The sequence below is a fragment of the Schistosoma haematobium genome, assembly GCF_000699445.3.
Source record: "Schistosoma haematobium chromosome Unknown HiC_scaffold_69, whole genome shotgun sequence".
In the NCBI taxonomy this organism is placed as follows: Eukaryota; Metazoa; Platyhelminthes; class Trematoda; order Strigeidida; family Schistosomatidae; genus Schistosoma; species Schistosoma haematobium.
The window spans coordinates 86,093-96,888 of record NW_026137014.1 but is presented as its reverse complement, the minus strand read 5'-3'; the positions used below and the strand labels follow the sequence as shown (position 1 = coordinate 96,888).

At 43.3% G+C, this 10,796-nt stretch overlaps 1 protein-coding gene across 1 annotated transcript; it reads right to left on the bottom strand.

The window, feature by feature from the left end:
- Positions 1 to 4,883: 4,883 nt before the first annotated feature.
- MS3_00000651 (uncharacterized protein) lies at positions 4,884 to 7,006 on the bottom strand. Its single transcript, XM_051208338.1, has one exon. The coding sequence runs from the start codon at positions 5,704 to 5,706 to the stop codon at positions 5,053 to 5,055; it is 654 nt and encodes a 217-aa protein (XP_051064136.1). The 5' UTR covers positions 5,707 to 7,006; the 3' UTR covers positions 4,884 to 5,052.
- Positions 7,007 to 10,796: the final 3,790 nt, after the last annotated feature.

Genomic DNA, 10,796 nt, shown 5'->3' with positions numbered 1-10,796 from the left:
TTGCCGGACAGCCTGTAACAGTGAACAGTTCCGTGTGTTTAACCTCCTTAGTCTTTGTGATCGTCTGATTCCGGCCGGCGGATATAGGGGTTCAATCCCAATTCCTCCATCACGCACTCGTGCATGAAAATAGGTATTAGCTGTGTCATGTGGTAATCCCAGCCACTGACGAACACTCTTACGGATCGAGACATCAACTTTCTGTAAGTCGGTTTTACCGATTGCGCCAACTTGGCATACATATTGGAGTTTTGGTAAAGCGTACTACTTCAGGATAGTCAACCGTTGAACTGGAGTTAGCGGTGCATTAGTGATCTCGCTCAGGAGACTGTCAGCCATAGTACTTATTGGCTGCTTTGTGATACCAGAGTGACTGAACCATATACCAAGGTATTTGAATTTGTCAGTGACATTTATAGGGTCTAAGGATACCCCGCCAATTTTATACGTGTGAGGGACAACACACACGGTTTTTAATTTCCCATTCGCAGCGACGGTCAGGCTGTGCGATTTCTGCACGTTTGTACTTAAGCCAGCTTGCTGCAGTCCTGCGGATAGCATGTCAAGCTTGTGTTGCATCCCCACAGTGGTCTCTGCGAAGATCATCATATCATCCGCGAACAGAACCGAGTCAACCCTCTGGCTGCCCAGCTTCGCCCCATGTTCGCGTGTTGTTAGCCGGGTCACTTCATCCATACACATAATGAACAGAAGTGGCGAGAGCGGATCTCCTTGCCTCACTCCTCGCCCGACTTTGACTATGTTATTGTGTACGATCGCTTTCAAAGATTTATAACAATTCGAGATGTACGATACTAATGGCTTCGGTGCACCATAAGCCTCGGTCATTCGTTTAATTGTGTCGTGAGACACCGAGTCAAAAGCTTTAGAGATGTCAATCGAGCACATTGTCAAGTTGTGCGTAGCGAGCCGTGCGTCGCGTAGAATAGTATGTAGTGAAACAACGCCCTCGAAGCATCCATCACGTTTTAGGAATGCTAGTTGAGAGTGTCAACGTGGAACCGCGGTGATCCAGTGTTTCGCAAGAATATTGTGCAGGCATCTTACGACTACCGATGTAATTGAAATCGGTCTATAATCCCCGGAACCCTGGGGAGTTTCACTTTTGGAATAAATACTACACGTGCCAGGTTTAAGTGGTCTGGAATCATTTCAAGCGTTAGCATCAAGTTGAGGAATGCTGTCGTACGCTCGGTTTTTCGCTTGTTCATCACCCGAGGACTTATTCCATCGGGTCCGGGCGCAGACTTACCCATGCTCTTAAGCGCCGTGTGTACCTCCGTTGAGGTGATCGGCTCCGTCAAGGACCAGTTGCTGGGCAATCTGGACGTTACCGGACGGTCGTCAGTAACGCTTTCGCTCGAGAATATTGCTTTCCAATACGTGTCGAAGTCATTCGGCAGGGGGACTTCCCTTTGTAAGCCGACTTCCAGGTACCAGAGAGGACGCTATGCGCCCCTCTCTTCATATTCGAGCTGATTGTTCCTTGTAACAGTCGCCGATTTATATGCTTGATCTGCGACGTACTGAGCTCCGCGAAATCCCTTGACGAGGCCTGTTCTTGTGGAGCTTTGATCGTGTACGGGAACGATCTTTGGGCATAACTACTTAAACGACAACGCCCTTGGTCCACCGTTATTACCGCCTTTTGCAGGGCGTTTGCCAGTTTATACAACTCATGTTTTTTGTCGCAAGACGTAGTGATTGCGCGCAATAACTTCACACGCCAAGTGTTATCGATTGCGGTTTCATTCGTCGTGCACGGTTGCACGTACCTATTTTGTTCATGCTCCTCGACGGTAGGGGGAGTCCATTTCAAGCCCAAGAGACGTCTCTTTGTCGCTTCACGAGATCGCCCTGGGAAACTTTCGCTTACTTTATCATAGATTGCACTTTTACCTTTTCCACGACTGTTTACATAGGCCTAATTTGCTTTCATAATCAGTATCTCATCCTCCTCTTTACTCCAACGGCAGTTACGTTTGCCAACAGTCTTTGCTCTCTTGCTTTCGTTATATTCAAAAACATGCTTTAATCGTTTATGTTGACCGAGCCCGATCTCTAGCCTAAGCTTGTTCTTCATCATGTATTGGTAGTTGTTACGATACAGTGAGTTGGTGTAGACGATGATGTGACTTCCACGTAAGATCTTATAGATTAGGCAGTTATATCATGACAAATCTACAATTCTAGGATTAGGTCTATTATTAGAGCAGTACTAATATCATAGTAGACCATAATTCTACATTGGTAAGCCCGACTAAAGAAACGCAACCTATTACCAATAATCCTTATTTCCACTTTAACCTTCTCGATCGATTTTATATTTATGTTAATCCAGTATTCTAATAGTCCTCTGATTAATGCTCACATGTATTATCGTAATGTTATATTGATTATTACTCATAACATACTAATTCAATCGATACCAATAACCGGTTATCTATATCAATTAGCTTTGATGGTTCATTAACAAGCTTTAATAGCATTTACATGCTTCTGCGGAATAAACTTGTTTAAACATCTAGCTCTATCTAAAAATAACGTGAATATACATCGACTAACAATGCAATCAAGGACTAGATAGTTATCTGGATCTAATTCTTAGTGTTCCTTCACTTAACGCCTCATCCTGTTTTTAAACTATGCACTATCCTGTAATATCTTTTCTTCCGACCACTGCCTGCCTAATTTCATATTCTCGAGTTCCATTGTCGAACAACAGGGACACTACTGCAAAAACATACGGTGAGTTTCAGCTATAAGTTTTCTGCAATCATTTTGGGTGACTCACTCAATGGCAACCACACAATTATCTGGATTCATTCCATTGTTCTGATCCGAGCGAGTGACAAAAACGTCAACGGCATCAAGCACCCTGGAAGTGATTGCCATACTGCATGTTTTATTCTGGATGCTTTTGGATCATTACTACTCCTCACGAATGGCGTTATATATGTCGTTCATTGAATAATCTAATTTTCAAAAATAACCCAGGCGAGTTCAACTATTTTACTGGATGATTTTTTTGTACTTAACATGTATATATTTTCCAGTTGCTTTTGACACATATTTGTAAATGTCCTTAGGCTAAATGCAGTAACTTCTTATGGAATGTTTATAACGCGTCATATTCCTGCCTGAAGTTTCATAAGCAGTCTTAGCTTTAAAATTATTTCTCTGATGATGTTCATTATTTTTAAATTGTCATATACGTCAACAACCTACCTGCATGTTAACCTGGCCCATACATACGTTGCACTATATCTTCATGTCTTTTAAATTTAGAAATCATCTGAATCGCCTTTAACATTTATCAATAAACCCATCATAGTCGTTGTTGCTAATTGTATTTGGGTTTACGGATTGGTTTATCATATTAGCAGCGTAAAAATGCGGACATAGTTTAGATAATGAAATTAGAAATTTAGAGACTATCAACTACACTAGTCAAGTAATTAAATTCTCATGTAGTTTTTGGTTAAATAGATGTTTAACATCAAAACTCTGGAGCCTACTAAAATTAACACTTGATGAATACTTTCGAATTAAAATTTATAATATAGTAAGATAGCTCTGATTCTTTAACGCTACAAATTTCTGATAATTTCGAATCACCTAAAACAACAATACCTATTTTCCCACTGGCTAATCCTCAATCAACACTATAACTAGTCAAACATAATAGTTTCAGGATTTCGACATAAAGCATTGTCACGACTTGACAATCACGTAATATGATTGATGAAATTAATGAAATCGGTCAGCAAATTGACTTATAATTATCACTGGTGTTGTTTTTCTTTTATCTCCATTCACTACAGATGATTACAGTATGTTTCTTGCGGTGCCCACGCATGTTGCTTCAGAATATCCGGTACGAAGACCGTTGGCGCTTCGCCCAGCCACGGTTTTCCGAGTGCTGGATCCCCCTCCGTCCCTAATTGTTTTGAATGTCCCTGGTGCCCGTATCGAGCAACATCAGCGATCGGGCTTGGTCAACATAAACGATTAAAGCATGTTTTTGAATATAACGAAAGCAAGAGAGCAAAGACTGTTGGCAAACGTAACTGCCGTTGGAGTAAAGAGGAGGATGAGATACTGATTATGAAAGCAAATTAGGCCTATGTAAACAGTCGTGGAAAAGGTAAAAGTGCAATCTATGATAAAGTAAGCGAAAGTTTCCCAGGGCGATCTCGTGAAGCGACAAAGAGACGTCTCTTGGGCTTGAAATGGACTCCCCCTACCGTCGAGGAGCATGAACAAAATAGGTACGTGCAACCGTGCACGACGAATGAAACCGCAATCGATAACACTTGGCGTGTGAAGTTATTGCGCGCAATCACTACGTCTTGCGACAAAAAGCATGAGTTGTATAAACTGGCAAACGCCCTGCAAAAGGCGGTAATAACGGTGGACCAAGGGCGTTGTCGTTTAAGTAGTTATGCCCAAAGATCGTTCCCGTACACGATCAAAGCTCCACAAGAACAGGCCTCGTCAAGGGATTTCGCGGAGCTCAGTACGTCGCAGATCAAGCATATAAATCGGCGACTGTTACAAGGAACAATCAGCTCGAATATGAAGAGAGGGGCGCATAGCGTCCTCTCTGGTACCTGGAAGTCGGCTTACAAAGGAAGTCCCCCTGCCGAATGACTTCGACACGTATTGGAAAGCAATATTCTCGAGCGAAAGCGTTACTGACGACCGTCCGGTAACGTCCAGATTGCCCAGCAACTGGTCCTTGACGGAGCCGATCACCTCAACGGAGGTACACACGGCGCTTAAGAGCATGGGTAAGTCTGCGCCCGGACCCGATGGAATAAGTCCTCGGGTGATGAACAAGCGAAAAACCGAGCGTACGACAGCATTCCTCAACTTGATGCTAACGCTTGAAATGATTCCAGACCACTTAAACCTGGCACATGTAGTATTTATTCCAAAAGTGAAACTCCCCAGGGTTCCGGGGATTATAGATCTTGAACCATTGGGGACGGATACAGTCCTGTCTCTGGTTAGGTATTTGCTACTACATTATCGCCTGACTGTTCGGGCTAACGAGTCATTCATATAGGCATCATAGCATATCAATGATCCTACGATTGTCTGTTCGCACAGCCACGATATCGCCGTCTTGGGTAATCCCATTTCACTCAGGCCTTTCTCAGACCGCCCGTCCATTATCCCACGCATGGTAAGAGCTATCGGTAAATGGTGGACCGACGCTTTATGAACGTTACACATCTGTCTGAATTTGTCGTTTAACTCGTTGGTGTTATACTTACGTATCTTTGAATTCCACGATTCTAACAGTCTGTTATCATTGCATATTATCACATCTAAAACATAAATCTTACCTGTTCCACTTACCAACAGGTCCGGTTTCACGTAACTCTTGTCCTTTCGTATGTACGGCTCCCGCATAACTGAGAGGCCCGCCCGCCTCAGGGAACCCTCCAGCTTCAGCATCACTCGATTGTGCCGAGCAATACGCAGTCTTTGGGTGAGTTTGCATTCCTGGAGGATATGCATCAAAGACTCTGTTTTCCTACACCCGCCGTTACACCAAAGATCACCGCCGGATCTTCCGCCCCGTGATGCTCTTACCTTCGTTTTCAGAGTGTGGCCTCGTAGTTGTACGGCCTTACGATACATCCAAGAAACATCCCTTCCGGGGACGTGACCCATAGGTGCGAACACTTGCTCAGACCGGAGACTTTCAGGCCACCGCCATCTACGGTGCCGTACATTCTCATTTTTAACGCCTCATAGAAGTGATCAGACTTTGATATTACCTGTCCGTTTAGAGTCATGATCCCAGTAGACTTGCACTCCAGTAGTTTATAGGCCTCCGACTGCCGGATAGCCTGTAATAATGTACAGTTTCGGGCGTTTAACTGTCGTAGTCTTTGTGACCGTCTAATTACGGCCAGTGGATACAGGGGTTCAATTCCAATTCCCCAGCGCTCACTCGTGCATGAAAGAAGCTATTAGCTGTGTCGTGTGGTAGCCCCAACCACTGACGAACACGTTTGCGGATTGCGACATCCACTTTCTGTAGTTCGGTTTTACCAATTGCTCCAACTTGGCACACATATTGGAGTTTCGGTATACCATACTGTTTCAGTATCGTTAACCGCTGGACTGGTGTTAGCGGCGCATCAGTAATCTCACTTAGGAGACTCTCGGTCATAGTATTTATTGGTTGTCGTGTGATACCAGAGTGATTAAACCATATTCCGAGGTACTTAAATTTGTCAGTGACGTTTATGGGGTCTAAGGATACCCCGCCGATCTTGTATGTGTGAGGGACAACACACACGCTTTTCAATTTCCCATTCGCAGCGACGGTCAGGCTGCGCGATTTTTGTACGTTAATACTTAAGCCAGCTTGCTGCAATCCTATGGATAGCGTGTCAAGCTTGTGTTGCATTCCCACAGTGGTCTGTGAGAAGATCATCATATCATCCGCGAACAGAACCGAGTCAGCCCTCTGGCTGCCCAGCTTTGCCCCGTGTTCGCGTGTTGTTAATTGAGTCACTTCATCCATACACATAATGAACAGAAGTGGCGAGAGCGGATCTCCTGCCTTACTCCTCTCCCGATTTTGACCAAGTTACCATGTACGATCGCTTTCGAAGATTTATAACAATTCGAGATATATGATACTAATGGCTTCGGTGCACCATAGGCCTCAGCCATTCGTTTAATTGTGTCGTGAGACACCGAGTCAAACGCTTTAGAGATGTCAATCGAGCACATTGCCAAGTTGTGCGTAGCGAGCCGTGCGTCGCGTAGAATAGTATGTACTGAGACGACGCCCTCGAAGCATCCATCTCGTTTTAGGAACGCCAGTTGAGAGTGTAGAGAGGGAATCGCGGTAATCCAGCGTTTCGCAAGGATGCTGTGGAGGCATCTCACGACTACCGATGTAATTGAGATCGGTCGATAGTCCCCTGGACTCAGAGGGGTATCACTCTTTGGAATAAAAACTACCCGTGCCAAGTTCAAGTGGTCTGGAATTATTTCAAGCGCTAGCATCAAGTTGAGGAGTGCTACTGTACGCTTGGTGTCTCGCTTATTTATCACCCGAGGACTTATTCCATCGGGTCCAGGCGCAGACTTACCCATACTCTTAAGCGCCGCGCGTACCTCCGTTGAGGTGATCGGCTCCGTCAAGGACCAGTTGCTGGGCAATCTGGACGTTACCGGACGGTCGTCAGTAACGCTTTCGCATGAGAGTAAGTTTGTCCAGTGTGTATCGAAATCATCTGGTAGGGGGACATCCCTTTATATGCCGACTTCCATTGTCCAGAGAGCACGCTATGTGCCCCTCTCTTTATATTAGAGCTTATTGTTCCTTGTAACAGTCGCCGATTTATATGCTTGATCTGCGACGTACTGAGCTCCTCGAAATCCCCTGACGAGGCCTGTTCTTGTGGAGCTTTGATCGTGTACGGGAACGATCTTTGGGCATAACTACTTAAACGACAACGCCCTTGGTCCACCGTTATTACCGCCTTTTGCAGGGCGTTTGCCAGTTTATACAACTCATGCTTTTTGTCGCAAGACGTAGTGATTGCGCGCAATAACTTCACACGCCAAGTGTTATCGATTGCGGTTTCATTCGTCGTGCACGGTTGCACGTACCTATTTTGTTCATGCTCCTCGACGGTAGGGGAGTCCATTTCAAGCCCAAGAGGCGTCTCTTTACCGCTTCACGAGACCGCCCTGGGAAACTTCCACTTACTTTATCATAGACCTCACTTTTACCTTTTCCACGACTGTTTACATAGGCCTAATTTGCTTTCATAATCAGTATCTCATCCTCCTCTTTACTCCAACGGCAGTTACGTTTGCCAACAGTCTTTGCTCTCTTGCTTTCGTTATATTCAAAAACATGCTTTAATCGTTTATGTTGACCAAGCCCGATCGCTGATGTTGCTCGATACGGGCACCAGGGACATTCAAAACAATTAGGGACGGAGGGGGATCCAGCACTCGGAAAACCGTGGCTGGGCGAAGCGCCAACGGTCTTCGTACCGGATATTCTGAAGCAACATGCGTGGGCACCGCAAGAAACATACTGTAATCATCTGTAGTGAATGGAGATAAAAGAAAAACAACACCAGTGATAATTATAAGTCAATTTGCTGACCGATTTCATTAATTTCATCAATCATATTACGTGATTGTCAAGTCGTGACAATGCTTTATGTCGAAATCCTGAAACTATTATGTTTGACTAGTTATAGTGTTGATTGAGGATTAGCCAGTGGGAAAATAGGTATTGTTGTTTTAGGTGATTCGAAATTATCAGAAATTTGTAGCGTTAAAGAATCAGAGCTATCTTACTATATTATAAATTTTAATTCGAAAGTATTCATCAAGTGTTAATTTTAGTAGGCTCCAGAGTTTTGATGTTAAACATCTATTTAACCAAAAACTACATGAGAATTTAATTACTTGACTAGTGTAGTTGATAGTCTCTAAATTTCTAATTTCATTATCTAAACTATGTCCGCATTTTTACGCTGCTAATATGATAAACCAATCCGTAAACCCAAATACAATTAGCAACAACGACTATGATGGGTTTATTGATAAATGTTAAAGGCGATTCAGATGATTTCTAAATTTAAAAGACATGAAGATATAGTGCAACGTATGTATGGGCCAGGTTAACATGCAGGTAGGTTGTTGACGTATATGACAATTTAAAAATAATGAACATCATCAGAGAAATAATTTTAAAGCTAAGACTGCTTATGAAACTTCAGGCAGGAATATGACGCGTTATAAACATTCCATAAGAAGTTACTGCATTTAGCCTAAGGACATTTACAAATATGTGTCAAAAGCAACTGGAAAATATATACATGTTAAGTACAAAAAAATCATCCAGTAAAATAGTTGAACTCGCCTGGGTTATTTTTGAAAATTAGATTATTCAATGAACGACATATATAACGCCATTCGTGAGGAGTAGTAATGATCCAAAAGTATCCAGAATAAAACATGCAGTATGGCAATCACTTCCAGGGTGCTTGATGCCGTTGACGTTTTTGTCACTCGCTCGGATCAGAACAATGGAATGAATCCAGATAATTGTGTGGTTGCCATTGAGTGAGTCACCCAAAATGATTGCAGAAAACTTATAGCTGAAACTCACCGTATGTTTTTGCAGTAGTGTCCCTGTTGTTCGACAATGGAACTCGAGAATATGAAATTAGGCAGGCAGTGGTCGGAAGAAAAGATATTACAGGATAGTGCATAGTTTAAAAACAGGATGAGGCGTTAAGTGAAGGAACACTAAGAATTAGATCCAGATAACTATCTAGTCCTTGATTGCATTGTTAGTCGATGTATATTCACGTTATTTTTAGATAGAGCTAGATGTTTAAACAAGTTTATTCCGCAGAAGCATGTAAATGCTATTAAAGCTTGTTAATGAACCATCAAAGCTAATTGATATAGATAACCGGTTATTGGTATCGATTGAATTAGTATGTTATGAGTAATAATCAATATAACATTACGATAATACATGTGAGCATTAATCAGAGGACTACTAGAATACTGGATTAACATAAATATAAAATCGATCGAGAAGGTTAAAGTGGAAATAAGGATTATTGGTAATAGGTTGCGTTTCTTTAGTCAGGCTTACCAATGTAGAATTATGGTCTACTATGATATTAGTACTGCTCTAATAATAGACCTAATCCTAGAATTGTAGATTTGTCATGATATAACTGCCTAATCTATAAGATCTTACGTGGAAGTCACATCATCGTCTACACCAACTCACTGTATCGTAACAACTACCAATACATGATGAAGAACAAGCTTAGGCTAGAGATCGGGCTCGGTCAACATAAACGATTAAAGCATGTTTTTGAATATAACGAAAGCAAGAGAGCAAAGACTGTTGGCAAACGTAACTGCCGTTGGAGTAAAGAGGAGGATGAGATACTGATTATGAAAGCAAATTAGGCCTATGTAAACAGTCGTGGAAAAGGTAAAAGTGCAATCTATGATAAAGTAAGCGAAAGTTTCCCAGGGCGATCTCGTGAAGCGACAAAGAGACGTCTCTTGGGCTTGAAATGGACTCCCCTACCGTCGAGGAGCATGAACAAAATAGGTACGTGCAACCGTGCACGACGAATGAAACCGCAATCGATAACACTTGGCGTGTGAAGTTATTGCGCGCAATCACTACGTCTTGCGACAAAAAGCATGAGTTGTATAAACTGGCAAACGCCCTGCAAAAGGCGGTAATAACGGTGGACCAAGGGCGTTGTCGTTTAAGTAGTTATGCCCAAAGATCGTTCCCGTACACGATCAAAGCTCCACAAGAACAGGCCTCGTCAAGGGATTTCGCGGAGCTCAGTACGTCGCAGATCAAGCATATAAATCGGCGACTGTTACAAGGAACAATCAGCTCGAATATGAAGAGAGGGGCGCATAGCGTCCTCTCTGGTACCTGGAAGTCGGCTTACAAAGGAAGTCCCCCTGCCGAATGACTTCGACACGTATTGGAAAGCAATATTCTCGAGCGAAAGCGTTACTGACGACCGTCCGGTAACGTCCAGATTGCCCAGCAACTGGTCCTTGACGGAGCCGATCACCTCAACGGAGGTACACACGGCGCTTAAGAGCATGGGTAAGTCTGCGCCCGGACCCGATGGAATAAGTCCTCGGGTGATGAACAAGCGAAAAACCGAGCGTACGACAGCATTCCTCAACTTGATGCTAACGCTTGAAATGATTCCAGA

Excerpts from the sequence above, each read along its gene's own strand:
- MS3_00000651 (XM_051208338.1), bottom strand. The coding sequence starts at position 5,706 with ATGGGTCACGTCCCCGGAAGGGATGTTTCTTGGATGTATCGTAAGGCC.